Source organism: Sceloporus occidentalis, unplaced genomic scaffold (genome assembly GCF_023333645.1).
Source record: "Sceloporus occidentalis isolate IW3139 unplaced genomic scaffold, rSceOcc1.0.p SCAF_6, whole genome shotgun sequence".
NCBI classification, from domain to species: Eukaryota; Metazoa; Chordata; class Lepidosauria; order Squamata; family Phrynosomatidae; genus Sceloporus; species Sceloporus occidentalis.
The window spans coordinates 2,833,305-2,854,428 of NW_028316986.1; the positions used below are offsets into that span (position 1 = coordinate 2,833,305).

General features: G+C 44.8%; 1 protein-coding gene across 2 annotated transcripts; it reads left to right on the forward strand.

Annotated features, from left to right (window-relative positions):
- Nucleotides 1-845: 845 nt before the first annotated feature.
- Nucleotides 846-20,205, forward strand: LOC149310325 (angiopoietin-4-like). Of its 2 annotated transcripts, none has more exons than XM_089528263.1 (7): nucleotides 846-918; nucleotides 5,039-5,654; nucleotides 9,437-9,659; nucleotides 12,911-13,048; nucleotides 14,906-15,122; nucleotides 16,719-16,914; nucleotides 18,941-20,205. In XM_089528263.1, exons 2-7 carry the CDS (start codon nucleotides 5,256-5,258, stop codon nucleotides 19,085-19,087), a joined length of 1,320 nt encoding a protein of 439 aa, XP_089384389.1. In that variant the 5' UTR covers nucleotides 846-918; nucleotides 5,039-5,255; the 3' UTR covers nucleotides 19,088-20,205. The 2 variants fall into 2 exon arrangements, with proteins under 2 accessions (XP_089384389.1, XP_089384390.1); XM_089528264.1 differs by having other exon boundaries at nucleotides 858-918; nucleotides 5,084-5,654.
- Nucleotides 20,206-21,124: the final 919 nt, after the last annotated feature.

Consider the following 21,124-nt stretch of genomic DNA (forward strand, 5'->3'; position numbering starts at 1 on the left):
TCCTTCCTCAGAGTGTAGTGGAGTATCCCTCCTTAAGCAGAGGCTGGATGGCCATCTGTCAGGAATGCTTTGATTGAGAGTTCCTGCATGGCAGAAAGGGGTTGGACTGGATGGCCCTTGCGGTCTCTTCCAACTCTACAATTCTATGATTCTATGTACTTTCTTGCTCTCTCTCTTCTCCTCCTCCTCCTCCTCCTCCTCCTCTTCTTTTTTGGATTTTGGAGTATTTGCACATACATGATGAGACACCTTGGAGATGGGACCCGACTCTCAACATGACACTCATTTATGTTCTATACGCACTTTATATGCATACCCCAAAGGTGATTTGATACACAACATTTGTCACAATTTTGCACAATACACAAAGTTGGTGTACACTGGACCATCCAAAAGGAAAGGTGTCACCGTCTCAGCCACCTGCGTGGACAATTTGGGGTTTTGGTGTCATTTGGAATTTTGGATAAAAGGAGAATCAAGCTGTATGTGTTTCGAATAGAATCACTGTTTAAAAACCTTTGCAACGGTGCAGATTTTCAGCGAATTTTTTGTTTTTCAGTTCCGTCAGCCGCCTTGAGTCAAGGCACGAATGGGATCTGAATAAGTGAAGCCACCCTTTCAGGAAAGGCAGCCTCGCTTTTAACGTGCATCTTCTCCTTCCACCAGGGATAATGAGAACAGCTTGGTCCTTCAGCATAATCTCTCCCCAACGGCTGGAAAAACTACTGAAGGTCACGCTGGGCCTCGGAGGGTTGACTCAGAAGTCCCTGCGCTATATATAGTCCAGTGATAGGATCAGGTAGGCTAAGCCCTGCCCATTCCCATGGAGCGTACATTGCTTCCCTTCCTGGTGTCCGGCATGCTTGCCATTCTGCGTCACTTGAGGGGGTCTGAAGGAGGCCGGGGGTCCCTGCACTGGTAAGTCTGGGCTTCTTGTTCCTTCCAGGGTGTGCATGTATTGAGGAGGTCATCTATGGGGGGACCAGACTTTCCTTGCCTTTCAGAAGAATCAGTCCAAATCCCAGGCAAGAGACAGGTCCAGATACCAGTTCAGGTTGGACCAAGCTGGTGGGCGGCTGCAGTATCAATGAAGTGGTGCATCCATTCCAAGGTCTCTTTCACAGGGCAAAGTCAGAGCACTTTGATAGCCTTTTACACACCCTGGTTCCACCGCATGGCATCATGGGATGTATGGTTTCATAAAGTACTTAGAATTCCTGGTCGGAGAGTTCTAGAGCCTCCTCACCATGCTACAAGTCCCTAGATTCCAGCCACAGCCATTGAAGTGGTATCAAAGTGCTATAACTGGGGAATCTGGAAGAGAATCAGGTCTTAGGGGTCATAGAATCATAGAATCTTAGAGTTGGAAGAGACCGCAAGGTCCATCCAGTCCAACCTCTTACCATGCAGGAACTCTCAATCAAACCACCCCAACAGATGGCCATCCAGCCTCTGTTTATAAAGACCTCCAAAGAAGGATACTCTGAGGGAGTATATTCCACTGTTGAACAGCTCTAAATCATTAGAAAGTTCTTCCTAATATGGAGGTAGAATCTCTTTTCCTGTAGCTTGCATCCATTGCTCTGTGTTTTAGCCTCTGGAGCAGAAGAAAACAAGTGTGCTCCATCCTCAATGTGACACTCCTTCAAATGTTAAAAGCCTATCATATCACCTCTTAACTTCCAGTCTGAACATTCCCAGCTCCCTAAGTCTTTCCTCGTGAGGCATGGTTTCCAGACCCTTCACCATTTTAGTTGCCCTCCTTTGGATACGCTCCAGTTTCTCAACATCTTTCTGTGGTGTCCAGAACTGGACACAGGATTATTCCAGGTGAGACTTAACCAAAACAGAATATAGTGGCATTATTGCTTCCTTTGATCTATATACTATACTTCTATTGATGCAGCCTAAAATAGCATTGGCCTTTTTAGCTGCCACATCACACTGTTCACTCATGTTCAACTTGTGGTCTACTTGGACTCCTAGATCCCTTTCTCACGTAGTTTCATTCAGCCAGGTGTCACCCATCCTATATCTGTGCATTTTATTTTTCCACCCTAAGTGCAATACCTTACATTTCTCCGTGTTGAATTTCATTTTGTTAGCTTTGGCCCAGCTTTCTAGTCTATTCAGGTCATTTTGAATTTTGATCCTGTCTTCTGGGGTATTAGCTATTCCTCCTAATTTGGTGTCATCTGCAAATTTGATAAGTATGCCCCCAATTCTGTCATCCAAGTCAGTGAACTTTATCGCATTGCCCCCAGAACAGCCCAGTCGCGTTCCCAAAGGGGGGGCGTGACCATAGTGGGATGGGGCTAAGAACGGATGTTATCGGACAAAGGAATGCTGCCGCTGCCTCTGGAACGGATGTAGGATGCGACAGAAATGTCCACTGGCAGTGACAGTGTTCCTCTGTGTAATAACATCCGTTCTTAGCCCCATCCCACTCTGGTCAGGCCCCCCTTTGGGGAACGCGATGGGGCCATTCTGGGGGCAATGTGATAAAGTTCATTGCTAAAGATGTTGAATAGCCCTGGGCCCAGGACAGAGCCCTGTGGGACCCCACTGGTCACTTCTCTCCAGGATGAAGAGGAGCTATTGCTGAGCACCCTTTGGCTTTGGCCGGTCAACCAATTCCAAATCCATGTAATGGTTACCTTGCACATGCTCCTGGAATGGGCCTGTCATATTACAAAAGGGGGCGTGATGGGAACAGAAGGTGGCATAGAACACAGTTTAGCGCACAGGGGAACGATGCCATCACCACCAGAAGTTCTCATTGTGTTCCAGTTGCGTTCCTCAGGAGGTGATTTTCAGGAACTGTTTAGAAGCGTTCTGGAAAACCAGCCCCTCTGGGATGCATCCAGAAAGCAATGAGAACATCTGGCAGTGGTGACATCATTCTCCTGTGTGGTAAACTGCACTCTATGCCGCTTTCCATTCCCATCGTGCCCACTTTTGTAACGCAACAGGCCCGTTCCAGGGGTCGGTGCGATAAACTCCCTTGTCTAGCCCACATTTTACCAGCTTGTTTGCAAGAATGTCATGGGGAACCTTGTCAAAGATCTTACTGAAATCAAGATATACTATATCCATAGCATTCTGTTCTGTAGCATAATTCTATGACCAATCTTATGGTCTCTTCCAACTCTATGGTTCTATGATAGTTAGAATCATAGCAGATGATGGCCATAGAGTTGCACTGAAGGACCTGGAGATTCCTAGAGGTGTTCCCTTAGGTAAAAAGCATAGCATTTTTTTATTTGTGGTTTTTCCACATTCACGGGGGTCCTTTACCCTTAACCTCAGTGAATGTGGAGGGGCCACTGTACTTTGTTCTTGAACAAGGAACAAGGAACAAGGAACAAATAATTTTAGCAAGTTTAGCAAGATGCTGTGGGAAAGTCTTTGAAAACTGCACAGTTTTTGAAGAGCTATTTGCAATCCAAGGCTTATTCTTTGCTAATGCTGGACTGAGAACCTTTGTGCAGGAAAAAAAGTATTATCTCCACAGAAAACAATTTTTAATAGAGACATACTGTTTTCTGTAAGCAAAATACTGTTTCCTGCACAGAAAGTGTGTAGTTTGGGACTTATTCTACACAAAATTCACACATAGCTCTGTGTGTGTGTGTGTGTGTGTAGATAATTCTGTTTCTTGTGCAAAATGAATTTTGTGCCGAATAAGGCCAAAAATGAAAATATTTTCATCAGTTCAGCGTTCTCCTTTTAGGGTTTCCTGACACTTGAGAAACACATTTTGCAACCATTTTCTGAACATTTCCTAACCGTCTTTCCATCCCATGTCTTCTTTTCCAGTCGTATTGCCCATTCTGTCTTTAGGTGCATCCCCACAGCATCTTTTGGATATATGTGGGCTGCATCTGCATTGTACCATTAATGCAGTTTAACACCACTTTAAGTGCTTTAGCTCCATCCTATGGAATCCTATGGTCTCTTATTCACGGAGTTGCCAAAAGTCGACTTGATGGCAGTTTGCAACAAATGATTCCATGCCAAAGAGAAATGCGTTAAGAACGGTGCTGCTTTCTTGGATGTCACCTCTGTGACTGTTGCAGCAAGTATGTCATTTCCCATCTTTGTCTCTGTTTGCCTGCCCAGAAACCAACTCACCAAGTCCTCATGATCAGAAGGATTTTGATGTTTATTAAGGAGTTTATCACACTGGGGCTAGTTTCAGCATTAAAGAGAGATTAAAGCACATTTAAAACATCCCATAAATGAAGCGGAAATGGCAAGTAATTGTACGGGTGATTATCACACTCAGTTGCGCAAATAAAGTGATATCAGAAATGCATTGTCGCTGAAATCACGAAAGTAAAAAGATGCCTGTCAATGCTTCTTTGTGCCCACTTTAATGATGGGTTTTGTGTGACGTTGTGTGAAATCGTTTTGTATAATTACGCAATTTTTCCAGTATATTTCCAGGATAAGGGATCTTTTGGGATGAACTATAAGAAAGGAGTTGGTAGATGGCTTTTTTAGACTTGAGCCTATTTCTTCAGATGCATACTGATTATCCAGGATAGTACAGCTATGTGTTTGAATTCTACTTGGTCTTGTCTGTTTTGCAGGAGCTAGAAAAGAAAGTGGGGAACATCAGCAAGAGACATCTGTTCATGACAGGCCCTTGAACAGGGCTGAGAAGGCATCTAGGTATTGTTGTTGTTGTCAAGTCAACTTCAACTTAAGGAGACCCTATATATGAGTGATCTCCAAGTCTAGGGCTGGCATCTGACTACTTGGGTCCCTCCTTTCTTTCAAAGGATCTGTCCATGATGCTGAAACCAGAGTTCCACAAAATTTGAAAGAAACACAAGAGGAGGCAAACAGTTCTCTTTAATCCGAGAAAAACCCAAAGTATATGCAAGCACATAAGGTACCAAGAAGCAGTGAGAAGGACATGGGAATCTATATCAAGCTGATGGCTGTATTTGGTACAAGGTGCAATGAAAGTTTTCTGTGTGAATGTTGTGGTGCATGGAACCTGATGTGGTCTCGGTGGTGATCTTTGCAGGGTGCTTTTCTTGATGTGTTTTGTTGCAACTCTGAACACCCTTAGGAAGGCCACACAGTCTGTCCAAAGACCTCCTTGGCAGCTCCTTGTTGTCCATTCAAGCTGGTTGTCTGCATGGATCTGGCATCAGGCGGACTCTTCCATGTTGGATGCCCTCTGAAAGTGGGACTGCTCCATATTTCCCAGTAGCTGTGGTTTGTCTCCACAAGCATCCGCCATGACTTTTCCCTTCCGGCCTCTGAGACTCCAGAAGATGGCATTAAGGACTCTCATCTTCTTGGCTTTCCTGACTTGCGACTCTTCGCAGAGACCCCTGGCAGCGGATGGCAATGGCATCGGTGGGGAAGGGGAGCACAAGGACAGCCCTGGCCTCATCCACTGCGGGGAATACAGCAACCAAGTCTTGCCCAATGGGAGATGCAAAATCATTGCCACATTGCCACAGCTGGATGAGCAGAGGTGTCCAGACATGTTCCGCTGCACTGACGAAGTTTCCTACTGGTTGCACGAAAACGAGGAGAGGAAGCAACAGATCCTGGAGCTGCGGGAACTCATCTCCGAGCTTCAGGAGGAGATGAGGAACCACCGGCATCGGATCAAAGTCCTGGAGCTGCAGGTAGGTTCCTTTTGTATGACCTAGGAGTTTATCCCACAAAGACGATGAGGAGTTTATCCCGTGAATATCCCAAGAAATTCGCATGATTAGGCAAAACAGTAACGACTGAATGTAATGCTAATAGTTGTGACATAAACAGCTGGCAAAATTAAAAGTACCGTATATACTCGACTATAAGTCGACCTCATGTATAAGTCGAGGGCAGGTTTTGGGGGCAAAATTATGGTTCCTGATATGACCTTTGGATAGGTTGAGGGTAACATTTAGGAACATGTAACAAAGGATCTAGATGATGAAGCAAAGGAAACAATGTCAAAGAACCTACAAAATTATGGCAGGCATAACTGTTTTGGGTAAAGAATGGATGGAAGAGTAGAGGGAGGTCAGTGCTTCCAGGAAAGATTGCAATCTTGCCTTTCACTAAGGGATAGGTCCCTATTTAATAAGAGTTAAAGTATAGTGTTTACATTGACCCATGGATAAGTCGACCTAGGTTTTGGGAGTCAATTTTTTGACTAAAATTTCTAGACTTATACATGCGTATATACAGTATACCTTCAAATTATAATATCATGCACATAACCTAAATGTATTTGCATATACATACAAGTTTATCACACTGGGGCTAATGTCGGCATTAAAGAGACATGAAAGGGCATTTGAAGCATCCTGCAAATAAAGCGAGAATGGCAAGTAATTGCGCAAATGATTGTCACACGCAATTGGGCAAATAAAGTGATACTGGAAATGCATTGTTGCTGAAATCCTGAAAGTAAAAAAAGTGTGTCAATGCTTCTTTGTGATCACTTTAGTGGCAGGTTTTGGGTGACGTCATGTGAAACCACTTTGCGTAATTATGCAGAACTCCCAATTTCCTTTGTGTGATAAACGCCATAATGAAGGTTTGGTTAAAATGTAATGTTTGAAAGAAAATTTTAAAAGAATATTTTTTTTAAAAAATCGCAGTTTTGGGATGTCACATTGAGGATGGAGCAAGGCTGTTTTCTGCTGCTCCAGAGAACAGGACCCAGAACAACGGATGCAAGCTGCAGGAAAAGAGATTCCAGCTCAACATTAGGAAGAGCTGTTCAACAGTGGAAGACACTTCTTTGGAGAGTGGAGGAGTCTCCTTCCTTAGAGGCCTTTAAACAGAGGCTGGATGGCCATCTGTTGAGAGTGCTTTTATTGTGAGTTCTTGCATGGCAGAATGGGGTTGGACTGGATGGCCATTCTTGGGTCTCTTCTAACTCTACGATGCCATGATTCTATGATTTTATGAGGAATTTTGGTAAAAGGATTTGTAAGATTCTCCCCGACCGGAAGCACCTCAGTGCAGCTCTGCTAATTCTCTGCAGCTTCTCTTAGTCATTTTCCAGATAAGCTCCTCCAAGGAATTTCCTAATCTCAGATCAGACCATTGATCCGACTAGGCTGGCCACTGTCCGCAACTCTTACAGGGTGCCAGGCACGCATCTTGCCCCCAGAACGTGTACTACTGGTCCAGTGCAATGTCCAAGGATGTCCCCTTCTTCCCACCAAGTCTGTGCATCTTTTGTGTCCCACCTATGGGAGCAAAACTCTGTGTAAGGAGCAAGAACGGGGCCTTACCTTTTGTAACACCCCCATTGTGAAACCCCTTACTCTTTGGAGTCCTGACCAGCGCTTAATTTGGCCTCATTCTGGTGCCATGCTAAAACATAATAATAATAATAATAATAATAATAATAATAATAATAATAATAATAGACAAACTTACAAACCTGGCAGAGAAGGAGACAATTAACCAAAAAGACGATGATTGGTAATTAATAATGACTATTGTAAACAAAGATGGTCAAGTGGTTAACAAGCTTATAAGGAAATTGCTCAGTAATGAAATTAACAGTTACTAAGAATAATAAAAAATAGGCTAGAACATTATTAGATGGGACTAAACAAATCTGTAGATTTTTAGAAAGATATTGATGAAAACAAAAATTGTGTGTGACAATCACGTCAAATGTAAAGAACATTAGGATAAACTATAGGAATGTATGATCCAAAGTGTTATGCAAAGATATATATACTGTTAGACAAGCTGTGGTGCGCTATTGTTATAATCTCTGTACAAAGAATCTGAAAACACATACACACACAATGTTCAAAAAGATGTTCAAATATCAAATATGAAGACGTTTGAGATGGGGAAGAAACTTTGGAAATAGTAAGATGCAAATTATTATGTAATAAGAGTTATGTAGGATTATGTTTTGGAAAAAAAATCAATAAAAAGTATGGTGATCAAAAGGATGAAAACAAAACATAATAATAATAATAATAATAATAATAATGATAATAATAATAATAATTTATATCCCGGTGGTTTACAATAGAGTACATAAATAAATACATAACACATACGTAACTAAAAATTATATATCCCATTATCCCTTACCTTAAAAACCAAAATACCAATGCTAATACATAACACATACGTAACTAAAAATTATATATCCCATTATCCCTTACCTTAAAAACCAAAATACCAATGCTAAAAAATGTAAATTAAAATCAATTTAAAATAGGCAAGATATTGGGAGAGACGTTTGGGCAAACGAAGGGCAATCTACATCACTGTAACGGGAAGGTCAGTCCAGAAAGGCCTGCAGGAAGAGATCCATCTAGATAGCCTTTTTATGGTATGGCATGCCATAAAAGCCCTGAGGCTCTGGCGAAATTGCCCAAATCTGCAAAGATCTGTATCTATATCTATATTATCAAAGTCGTTTTAAAGACCATAGCCTTGAGGCTCTGATGAAATTGCTCAAATCTGCAAAGATCTGTATCTGTATCTGTATCTATATTATTATTATTATTATTATTATTATTATTATTATTATTAACCTTTATTTATCAAAGTCTTTTTATAATAATAGCTTAGAGACTCTGAAGAAATTGCTCAGATCTGTAAAGATCTATTTCCATATCTATATCTATACCTAATCTTTATATTATCAAAGGCCTGTTACAGACAGCCAAAATAAAGCTGCTTCAAGTCACAATGGAGGTATGGTGTTTCAATGATGCATGCATCCTAAGAGTCCAGAAGCCACACCAAAGCCATGCTCCAGTCTGGAGCGTGGCTTTGGTGCGACTTCTGGATTCTTAGGACGCATGCATCATTGAAACACCATACCTCCACTGTGATTCGAAGCAGCTTTATTTTGGCTGTCTATAACAGGCCAAAGTCTTTTTTTAAAGTTCTGATGAAATTGTTCAAATCTGTGAAGATCCAGATCTATATCAGGAGTGACTAAAATGGTGAACGACTGAGGGAGCTGGGGATGTTTAGCCTGGAGAAAAGAAGGTTAAGAGGTGATATGATAGTCCTGTTTAAATACATGAGGGGATGTCATATTGAGGAGGGAGCAAGCTTGTTTTCTGCTGCTCCAGAGACTTGGACACAGAGCAATGGATGCAAGCTACAGGAAAAGAGATTCCAGCTCAACATTAGGAGGAAATTCCTGAGAGTCAGGGCTGTTTGACAGTGGAACACACTCCTTCCTCGGAGTATTGTGGAGTCTCTTTCTTTGGAGGTCTTTAAACAGAGGCTGGATGGCCATCAGACGGGGATGCTTTGATTGAGAGTTCCTGCATGGCAGAATGGGGTTGAGCTGGATGGCCCTTCTTGTCTCTTCCAACTCTATGATCCTGTGAGATTAATTTATAAGAGAGTTGTGGATGCATGGCTTGTATGTGGCTCATTTTCCTTCTGTTTTGTTTTCACCCCTTCCCTCCCCAAGCATGAAGAGAAATCCAGCCGGAACTCCTCAGTGGAGCAGCGGGTGCAAGACCTGGAGCAGAGGTACCACGAGGCGGCTGCCTTGCAGCACATGCAGGCCACACTGTTGTATGACATGCAGGCCCAGGTGCACAACATCTCCGTCTTGATGGAGTGGGTGCGCCACAACCCTGGATGCCTGGTCCCTGTGGAGATGCGGCTCCAGCAGGAGATGCACTACCCAGGTGAGGATGGCCCAGCGGGATGAGATAGGGTCATTCTTCCTCTCCTCCTCTCTTGTATCTGCCTCTTCTTCTTGTTCTCCTCTTCCAATTTGTTCCAGATCTTCCTTCTTTTCTGTTCTTTCCCCCCTCCTCCTTCTTGTCTCGCACAATACATTATTATTTTTATTATTATTATGCTTTATGTATATAGCGCTGTAAATTAACACACCGCTGTACATACGCTCAGTTAAAACAGATAAAATAAACCTGCCTATGGCATAATTCTACGAAAATAATTAAACATAATACATATTAATACACGTTAACGTTCAAACAATAAAATGTAGCAGACAACAAATTAAAATAACATTAGATACTTTCTGCTTACTTCCTTCTCTCCTTCTCTTCCGCTTCCTCTTTCTTCTTCGTCTTCTCCTCTCTCTTGCTGGCTTCTTCCTCTTCCTTTCTTCTTACCCCACTGTCTCTTCTTCCTCTTGTTCCTCCTTCTCCTTCTCCTTCATCTTCTCTTTCCTTCCTTCCTTCCTTCCTTCCTTCCTTCCTTCCTTCCTTCCTTCCATCTTCCCTTCCCTTCCCTTCCCTTCCCTTCCCTTCCCTTCCCTTCCCTCCCTCCCTCCCTCCTTCCCTTCCCTTCCCTTCCCTTCTCTCCCTCCCTTCTCTCCCTCCCTGTCTCCCTTTCTCTTGTTCTTGTTGTTGTGTTCCTTCAAGTGGTTTCCAAACTATGGTGACTCTAAGGCAAACGCGTCCCAGAGTTTTCCTGGCAAGATTTGTTCAGATGGGGGTTGTTGGACTGGATGGCCCTTGTGGTCTCTTCCAACTCTACGATTCTATGATTCTAACAGGGACATACTCTGCCTGTCCAAACAGTTGTGTCCTGTCCCTGCATATTTGCCTCCCTCTAAGTCTGAAAGAGCGGGTCTTGCCCAAGTTCAGTGGGCTTCCACGGCCTCCAGCACTCAAACCACGACACCATGGTGACCCTAAGGTTAACCTATCTTGCGGTTTTGTGGCAAGATTTGTTCAGAGGAGGTTTGCCCTTGCCTTCCCCTGAGGCTGAGAGAGTGTGACTTGCCCAGGGTCACTGAGTGGGTTTCATAGGTCAGTGAGGAATCAAACCCTGGTCTCTATAGTCAAACCTTATCACACTAGCAACATCCCATTTAGAAACGGGATTTAAACTAGATTTAATTATTTTTTTTAAAAACCCACAAATGTGGGGAGTTTATCACACACCGCCACTGTTAACGTGAAATAACGCCAAAATAAACCGAAGTTAAAATGGAGAGAAACAACAGCTTTTTATTTTCGGGAAGTACCAAAAGTAAAAAGCTGCCGTTTTTCTCTGTTTTACCTTGGGTTTATTTTTGCGTTATTTCATGTTAACAGTGATAAACTTCCCTCATTTGCGGGTTTTCTAAAATTTAAATCTAGTTTAAATCCCATTTCTGAACAGGATTTTGCTAGTGTGATAAGGTCCATAGTCCAATACTCAAACCACTACATCCTTCTGGCTCTTGCAGCAGCAATGGCAGCTGCAATCACTCGTCTTCCAAAGCATGGGGCTGCTGTGTGCACATTGACACTGCAGCCAGCTTTGGGAAGTAGTTGGCACCCTCAATCATTTGCGTGGGGCTGCTGTGTGAATGTCCACACAGCAGCCCCACACTTCAGGAGGAGGGAGAAGGAGAGATCATGGCTATCAACCACTTCCCAAAGCTGGCTGCTGTGTGCACATTCACATGGCAAATGGCTTCAGGAAGGGATTGACAGCTGGGATCACTTTTCTTCCTGCTTGCTCCTTGAAGCATGGGGCTGATGTTTGAATGTGTGCGCAACAGATCAATGCTTCAGGAGGGAGGAAGAGGAGCAATCCTGGACATCAACACTTACCCAGATCTAGCTGCTGTGTGTACATTCTCACATCAGCCAGCTTCAGGAGGCAGTTGGTGGCCTCAAGCACTTGCGCAGGGTTGCTGTGTGAATGTACCACAGCCCTGTGCTTTGGAAGGTGGGAGGAGGAGTGATCCCAGATGCCAACACCTTGCTGAATGCATGGACATTCACACCAACTTCGGGAGATGGCTGACAGCTGCAGTTGCTAGTTCTGCCCTTCCTCCCAGAAGGTCATGCTTGGCAGGACAGAAAACAGATTGCACAACCACGGATTGCCAAAACACTATTATGGAGGAAAGTGTGATAAGAAATTATACCAAACTGGTATGCTTCTATTCTTAAAGTAGCACGATTGTGGCAGGACAGAAGGCTGGTGTGATAAAGTCCATAGACACCAGATTTTGAAATGCCCTCCATCCTAGTTTGAGAGTAAGAGAAATGGAAGCATGGGTACATAGCTTTATTCTTCCGAACCCCCAAAATGTGGTTTTCTTTCAGCAATTTCATTCAGTGGCGGCCAGCAAATCCCATGTCAGTAGGGCTGGGAATACATTTGATTTTGGGATTTGGCACTATCCAAGGTGCTGGAACTAGAAGACGGTTCACCACCTTGGAGAGCTCCTTTGATATAATCAGGAGCGAATTCTCTGCCCAACTGACATGGGAGTCGCCGGCCAGTCCGCCTTTCCTCCATGCTCCTCTGGGCTTCCATCCCCCGCATTCGTCCTTAGTCCTTGATTCCCCTTCCAGCAGACCAGAGAAGCCTTAATGCTCTTTGCCTTGTTTCTCCAGATGAGGGCCTTTTATCTTCTAACAACAATCAGATCAAGAGAACCTTTCACATTGATCCTCCAAGAGGGATTAGTTTGGAAAAGACTTTCACCCACTAGCCCAAATCCAACCTGAGCCCCTGACGTAGGCCAAAGGAAAGACACAGCAATCCTTTAAGCCGGCCGGTTCTGGACGCTCTGCGCTTGTTACACCTCAGGATTTAAACGTGAGCGGTGAAGTTGCTTGGCATCTTTCAGGCCACAGAAACAGGGCTATCCATCAATGCAAAGTGGTCCAGTGACTGTTTTATAGCTGTTCTGCTGGGCAATGATATTGGCATGGGGTGATGGGGGTTCAGTCCCACCTGGTTGACCTCCACCCCATCTCCCCTTCCCATTCCCCACTCCTGCAACTCTAGTCTTCCTTACGTGGAGCGTCCTCTAATATGGCCCTGTAGTATCCTGAGGAAGGCTAAGGCTGCGTCTGCACTTCAGAAATAATGCAGTTTGACACCACTACCCCACAACCTTCTCTTGCCACTTCCAGGGTTCTTTGGGGGAAAAGCATCTTTGACTGGGTTTCTTTCTCAGATGTGAAACATGGGAAGAACTGCCCCATTGACTGCGCCTCCATCTACTACAATGGGATTCGGCGGTCTGGCATCTACAGCATCATGCCGTCTGCAGAAGGGCTGCCCATCGAAGTGCTGTGCGAAATGGATGTTGAAGGTACAGTAAGAGGAAATGATGCTTCTAGTCCTCATGGGTGCTTTCTGAGACGGCAGATCTTTTAGAGCAAATGGCTTCTGTGTAGCCACTTTGGGGAGGATTTTTCTTTTATGTGCTTTGGTTCTTTAGCAACTGTGGCATTAAATGATCTAATAATAATAAAAATTTGTTTTATTTATATACCGCTATTCCAAAGATCATAGCGGTGAACAGCAAGTAAGCTAATTAGCAAGTAAGCTAATTTGCCCCCAACAGTCTGGGTACTCATTTTAGCTCCCTCCTCGGAAGGATGCAAGCCTGAGTCAAGCTTGGGCCCTTTTGCTGGTCTTGTGGTTTTGAGAGAATGGCTGCAGTACAGGCATTTACCCACTGCGCCACCAGGGCCCATAGTGTTACCCAAAGAACAGATGGAAGGGAGACTGGGGGGTGCCCACCAGCTGTCAGTGTTACTTCAAAGGTTGGGGAAATTAACTTTGTAAGAGGGTTGGGTTACCTTTGGACCATATACACTGGTATATGCCATTACTAACTAGGACGTCTCTAGGTTTTGGATGAATTAAGGTTTTATTTTTTAAAATGCAGAGTGCAGTCACGCACACAAGATTGCATTTCAAATAAGCACAGTACACAAAGCTAACCAAAATGGAAAAAAGGAAAGGGGATAGCAGAGTTTTAAGGGGTTGTATTCATACAATCAGAGTTGGAAGAGACCCTAAGAGCCATCCAGTCCAACCCCATTCTGCCATGCAGGAACTCACAATCAAAGCATTGCTAACAGATGGCCATCCAGCCTCTGCTTACAAACCTCCAAAGAGGGAGACTCCACCACTCTCTGAGGGAGTATCTTCCACTATCAAACAGTTCTTACTGTCAGGAAGTTCCTCGTAATGTTGAGGTGGAATCTCTTTTCTTGTAGCTTGTATCCATTGCTCTGTGTCCTATTCTCTGGAGCAGCAGAAAACAAGCTTGCTCCCTCCTCCATGTGACACCCCTTCAAATATTAAAACAAGGCTGCCATGTCACCTCTTAACCTTCTCTTCTCCAGGCTAAACACACCTAGCTCCCTAAGCTTCCCCTCCTGGGTCATCATGGTTTCCAGGATTATAATTACCTGCCCAAAAAGAGGACTATGGAAAGCTGGAGTGGCCCATACAGGGAGGTTTGAGGGTGACACAGAAGATACACAGAGAGCAGAGAGGCTAGGTTTTGAAACCATATTTATACCTTAAAACTAGCCACAGGCAATGGACGATCTGGCCAAGTAACAAAGGCTGAATGGTTTATCCCAAGAATTGACAACGAGATTCTGGATTGTTTAATGGCTTTGATTTTAGTATAACAAAAACAGCAGTTGGACTGGGAAATCCTTGAGATGGATGGATGAAGAAGTGTGGCTAGAAACACAACAGGGAGAAGGCAGACAGAGATTAGCTTACTGCTTTAGGTGCAAAGAGTTCCTTTGTCTAGTTTTGAGAGGAAATGTACATTACTTGGGGAAAGGAAGGGACACTTTAGATTTTATAGTTTTGTTTTGCTGGGTATATACATACTTCGGGGGTGAGGAACTATAATTGTTTTCCCCTGGGAACCTGACCTAGCATTTCTGAAAGAGCATTGAATTCTGAAAAACATGCAGACATTTTCACATGAAGGGGGCTGTTAAAATATTTCTCTCTTGCATGGAAGAAGGAACTCAGCAGAGATTTAGATTCCTTATGGAGGCTTACTTTATTTTTGACTGGATGATTTGTTTAAAGGCATTTATTTCCAGGAATGCTTAAGGGAGGGACGAGTTAGGAATTGTAGGGATTCATTCATGCATTTTGTTCTTTTTATTCCTCTCTCCATTCCTGGTAGGTGGTGGTTGGACGGTCATCCAGCGGCGTCTGGACGGTACGGTCAACTTTAACCGGACGTGGAATGAGTACAAAGATGGATTTGGGGATTTAAATGGCGAGTTCTGGATGGGCAACGAGAACATTCACAAGATCACCAACCAAGGGGACTACTCCCTCCGCATTGACCTGGAAGACTGGAACAATAAGCACAAGCATGCCTTTTATCAGCTTTTCAGGTAGGTAGACTTTTCAGAGAGAAGCCAGCATCATAGATAAGGAAGGGAACGTGGAGGACATCTAGCGCTTCCACCTGAAGATCCAGCATGGCTCTTTGGCAGGAACAGAAAGAATATTCAAACATATTTTAACATTATTTTAAAATCTGTTTTCTTTGGCTTATCAAGAGATGCTAATGTGAAGAATCCTGCACCGACAAGAGTCTTCACAATTGGGGATTTATGCTTTGCAAAACCTGCAGATGGCTGTTTTGTACTGAAAATTCTGTTTTCTGCACAGAAGATATTTCTATGCAGAAATTTTATTTTGTGTGCAGAAAAAGCTGTTTTCTGCAGAGGAAGTGACACAAAGGGGGCATTCCATGAAACGTTTAAGCAGGGTTGATTTGCACTGAAAATGGCATTTTGTACACAGGAAATAATTCAGAAAATAATATTTCTGTGCAGGGATTTTTCTTTGCAAAACAACCATACTGTATTTCAGTTTTGTGCCAAATAAGTCTTGAATTGCAAATAAGCTTTGAAAGCGATGTGGTTTTTGAAGTCTTTCCCAAAGTGGAAAAATATTGCTAAAATTCCTTAGAGATGAGAAATAATGGTGAATTACATCCCTAGTTGTCAGCAGAGATAAGAAAGTGAGCACAGAAAGCGCCGCTGTCGCTTGAGCTCCACTGGAAAAACAATGCAGTTTGACACCACTTTAATTACCATGATTCAATGCTATGGAATTCTGGGATTTGTAGTTCTGTGAGATATTTAACCTTCTCTATGAGAGAGCTCTAGTGCCACAACAAACTGCAAATCCCAGGATTCCATAGCATTGAGCCATGGCAGGTAAAGTGGTGTCAAACTGCATTGTTTCTGAAGGGCAGATGCAGCCTATGTGACATTTACACAAACACACACACACACACACACACACACACTTTTCTAAAACCCTTACATTCTAGATGGAATCATGATTTTTTCCCGGGGGGGGGGGGAATATTTTGACATAATTACTATGACCAGAATGGTTCAAAGAGCTGGTCTTCAGATGGGGACTAGCTAAAATTCTGGATTTATTATCAGCCTTGCCTTTTCTTTTGGCTGCTAAAGCACTATTTCATGTGACCTTATCACTCTAGCAAGAAACGGGGTTTAAAGCAGATTTAAAATTTAAAAAGCCTGCAAATGCAGGAAGTTTATCCCACGACGTTTCACCAGACCAGAAATAACACCAAAATAAAGCGAATGTAAAGGAGACACAAATGGCAGCTTTTTACTTTCAAAACTTCCTGAAAGTCAAAAGCTGATGTTTTTCTCCCCTTTTGTGGGCTTTTAAAAATTTCACTCTATTTCAAATCCCATTTGTCAGTGGGATTTCACTATTGTGATAAGGTCCATAGCTGCATTGGCTGAAAGCATCTGTTGCAAGCCAGTCTTGTATATACGGATCTCATTGCGCGGTTTTCAACCAGAGAGCCAGGATGGCCATTGGTCGGGGGCTGCTTTGAGTGGGCATTTCTGCATGGCAGGATGGGGTTGGACTGGGTCTCTTCCAGCTCTTTGCTTCTATGATTCTGTCTTTTCTCACTGCTTCCTTATGCTCTGCAGCATCGACGATGAGGTGAATTATTACCGGCTCCATGTGGAAGGCTTCAGTGGGACAGTGGAGGACTCCTTTGCCTGGTACCACAACAAGAGAAGTTTCAGCACGCCTGACTCGGGGAATATCTGCGCCGCCATCTCCCACGGAGGCTGGTGGTACCACCAGTGCTTCTTCTCCAACCTCAATGGAATCTATTACAAGGTAAGGCAGGTCTCCTTCACCCCTTGGTCCACACAAATGGTCCTGTTGCTGTTTTGTGCCATTCATGTAGCTTCCTTAAAGTTCAGACTAAAAATCGGAGTGGATTGACTGGGAACCATCAGCAGCCTCTGCTGTTCAAAGGAACTCTCCAAGGGGCTGAACCTAGTTGAGGGCTCAATGGATTCAGCCCCTGAGACAGCGCCTTTATCGTTTATACACAAACCCAGATTGCATTCACAAGCCCCATTGACAGTTATTAATGAGGGAGAACACATAAGATAGGAGTTGCTGCAACAGTTTGCTTTTGTCTGAGATGACTGGGAAGGGCAAGATTTCAATAGCAATAGCAAGTACATCCCCCCCCCACTACATTCATGATATGCAAACTACTTTTTCACTTGGAACTCAGTTTGCAGCAATAGAAATAAATGGAGGACGAGAGGGAAAGTGGGAAGAGAAGAGAGAAACTGGGACATTTTCAATCCATCCATTCATTTGTTACGGCATGTCCAGGACATTTTTATCGCAGCTGAAAAAGTGGGATAACAGCAGCTTAGCTGAGGGGTGTCCTTGCCAAATCAGAACAGTTACAGTGTATTGGGTATATTTGTTGTTGTTGTGTGCATTCAAGTCACTTCCCTCTCACAGGGTTTTCTTGGCGAGTTTCTTCAGAGAGGGTTGGCCATTGCCATTGCCAACCTCTGAGGTTGAGAGACTGTGACTTGCCCAAAGTCACCCAGTGGGTTTCCATGGCTGGGCATGAACTTGAACCCTGGTCTCCAGAGGTCATAGTCCAATGCTCAAATCACTAAACCAGGGGTCGGCAACCTCCGGCCCGCGGGCCGGATGCGGCCTGCGGAGGCCTTTGAGCCAGCCCCTGGCTGCTCCTGCCACCACCACCGCCGCCGCCGCCGCCGCCGCCTGCGGCTTTTCACCGCTCTGGGCGCCGCCATTTTGGGGAAAAAATGGCGGCAAAATCTCGCACAACCTTCCCGGAGGTCGCGCGAGATTTCACCGCCATTTTTTCACCCCAAATGGCAGCGCCCAGGGCTCCGACGGCGGCAGCGGGCCTCTGGGAGGCCCGTTGCCGTCGCAGGGGCCCTACAGGAGGGCTCCGACGGCAGCAGCGGGCCCCTGGGAGGCCAGTTGCCTTCTCTGGGGCCCTCCAGGAGGGCTCCTGTGACAGCAGCGGGCCTCCCAGAGGCCCGTTGCCTCTGCTGGGGTCCTGCAGGGGGGCTCTGGCGGCGGCAGTGGGCCTCTGGCATCAGGGGCCGGCAAAGAGGGGGAGGCCTCCAGTGCTGGTGGTCCCCGCTGGCTCTTTCCCAGCCTCTGACAGGGCCTGGGGCCCCGTCAGGGGCCTGCAAAGAGGAGGTGGCCTGGCCCCTGTGGGTGGAAGCTCCACCCCGAGGGTGGAAGCTCCGCCCCGGGGGTGGAAGCTCCACCCCCAGATGGTGGGAGCTCCGCCCCCGGAGGGTGGAGGCTCCACCCCCAGCACGCGGCCCCGCCCACGGGGTGGAAGCTCCACCCCCCCCGGCTTTGGCCCCCCAGTTGTCTGCGGGACAGCAACCCGGCCCCTGGCTCAAAAAGTTTGCCTACCCCTGCACTAAACTGTGCTGGCTTTATAGGGTATATAGGGATAGACAGTAGGCCCTTGGTATCCACTGGGGTTTGGTTCCAGGACCTTCAGAGGTAACAAAATCTGTGGATGCTAAATTTAATACAATGGCATAGCAAAATGGTGTCTCTTATATAAAATGGAAGATCAAGCTTTGCTATTTGGAATATATACCTTTTTTGAATATTGTCAAGCCGTGGATAAGGAGGGCCGTGGAGGCTTGAATCCATGGATTTAAAAAAATCTGTGGATAAGGAGGGCCGACTGTATTAATGCCATCAGTGCAATATACCTTCTCTGTCAGTCCCCCATCGCTCAGCTGCATCACCTGCTGGTTTTACTGGGGAGGAGCGGATTTGCCTCCTAATTTCTCCCCTTTCTCTTTCTCCCCTCCCTTGTTTGCATCTACAGGGGGGCAGATACTCTTTGAAAAACCGTAAGATCCTGGGTCCCGATGGCATAGTCTGGTACACCTGGAAAGACACCGATTATTACTCTCTCAAGAAGGTCACCATGATGATCCGTCCCCGCACGTTCCGGCCCCATCTCTCCCCGTGAAGGAGTCTGGAGTGTCTTTCTCACTGGAGCTCCAGCGTGGGAGGCCAGCATCACTGTCTGTCCAAATGGCAGCCATCCGGGTGAATGATGCCGACAGGAACTGAGGGAATGTGGCCTTAAAACATCTCACAAGCGATGCATGCTGCCACAGAGGCTGATTTGACCAACAGACAGATAATAGGTGCTTTCATTAAAGATTAAGATACTTATGGCCATGGCTTGAGAAGATGGCCACAGGGACTGTCATGGCTTCTCTGTCCTTCCAGCTCTACCGGTGTTGAGACGACTCAAGCTGCAAAAGCGAGGTACAGAAATGGATCTAAAATATACTTATCTGTGCATCAGAAGAGGCTTGAGCTGAATATTAAGAAAAGAAGAGTAATAACCACAGATGACTTAAACAACTTTAAAGTGAGTGGTGAAGGCTTCCAAATCATAAATATATATATATATATATATATTGGCTCAGCCTTTAATCAAAATGGAGAACGATGCAGAGAAATCAGAAGGGTTTGACTTGAAAAAGCAGCCAGGAAGGAACTAGATAAGATGAGAATCTTCTTACGTAAAGATGTATTGTTGAATACCAAAGTCAGGGTCTTCTAGTATTTCTGACTTCTACGTATGGCTGTGAAAGTTGGACAATGCAGAAAGCTAAACAGGAGGAGAAGCAACTGATCTGAAAAATGTGTTGCTAGAGCAAAACTCTGTGGATAACATGGACTCAGTAGACAGACAAATAAACGAGTCTAAGAGCAAACGAAGCCTGAATTCTCCCTTGGAGCCCAAGAAGACTCAACTGTTGTATTTTGAGTATATCATGAGATGACATGACTCAAGAGAAAAGTTGATAAAGCTCGGCAAAGTAAAAGGCAGTAAGAAAAGAGGGAGGACTGCAATACAGGTGGATAAACTCAGTCAAGGAAGCCTTGGCTACTCTGAGTTTGTAAGACCTGAGCAGGGCAGATGAGGACCAGGACTCTTGGAAATCTCTTATGCCGAGGGTAGTTACAAATCAAAGTCAACTTAACATCAAATACAGTCAGCTGTCCAAATCCAGAGGTTCTGCATTCACGGATTGAACCATCCATAGCTTGAAAATACACACACACACACACACACACACACACACACACACTAAAAATCCAAAAAGCAAACCTTGGTCTTGCCATTTTATCTAAGGGACAGCATTTTACTACAGGAGCCAGCATGGCCTAGTGGTTTGAGTGCTGAACTACGACTCTATCGATCAGGGTTTGGTTTCTCAACTCAGTCATGGAACCCACTGGGTGACTTGGGGCAAGTCACACCCTTCCAGCCTCAGAGGAAGGCAACGGCAAACCTCCTCTGAACAAACCTTGCCAAGGAAACCCCACCCCATTGTATATAATGGAACCTGAGAGTCCATGAATTTTGGTATTCATGGGAGGCCTCCTGGGACCAAAGGCCAGCAGATACCAAGAGCCCACTGTAGCAACAAATAGCAGAGCACTGTGCTGCCCCCTTGTGGACAAGGTTGGACTGGATGCCCTTGTGGTCTCTTCCATTTTTATTATTCTATGAAGGTTGGACTTTGCTGGAAGGCTAGAGCAAAGAAGTCCCTTGTCTGGCTTGTTTGAAACTGATACTCCCAATGAAACCGGTCCTGGAGAATCCTACAGCACCATCTTCTTGCAAGCAAGAGGGATTGCATGACAGAAGGATGACACAGCCCCCTTGCATAAAATCTGACAATGGGGAGCATCTGCATCTTTATTAGCTGTGGCAGTAACAGAGGAAAGTTTGGGTTAAGGGACTGAATCTGTATGCAACTGAACTGTGTAGTGTAGCTGAGAAAATAAGAAGTGATCTGCTGGTTCAGACCAAAAATCAACCTAATCTTGCTGAAGGAGCTAGGTATATTTATCCAGAAGAGGAGAAGACTGAGAGGTGATTTCGTACAGACAGTGTGGTCAAATGGTTTGAGTGCTGAAGGAGGACTCTGGGAGATAAGGGTTCATAGAATCATAGAGTTGGAAGAGACCCCAAGGGCCATGC

What these genes read in the sequence shown, in the direction of transcription:
- LOC149310325 (XM_089528263.1), top strand. Translation starts at nt 5,256, where the DNA reads ATGACTTTTCCCTTCCGGCCTCTGAGACTCCAGAAGATGGCATTAAGG. An exon ending in GCAGGAGATGCACTACCCAG is followed by an intron (nt 9,660 to 12,910) that starts GTGAGGATGGCC and finishes TTTCTTTCTCAG; the next exon opens with ATGTGAAACATGGGAAGAAC. An exon ending in GTGCGAAATGGATGTTGAAG is followed by an intron (nt 13,049 to 14,905) that starts GTACAGTAAGAG and finishes CATTCCTGGTAG; the next exon opens with GTGGTGGTTGGACGGTCATC.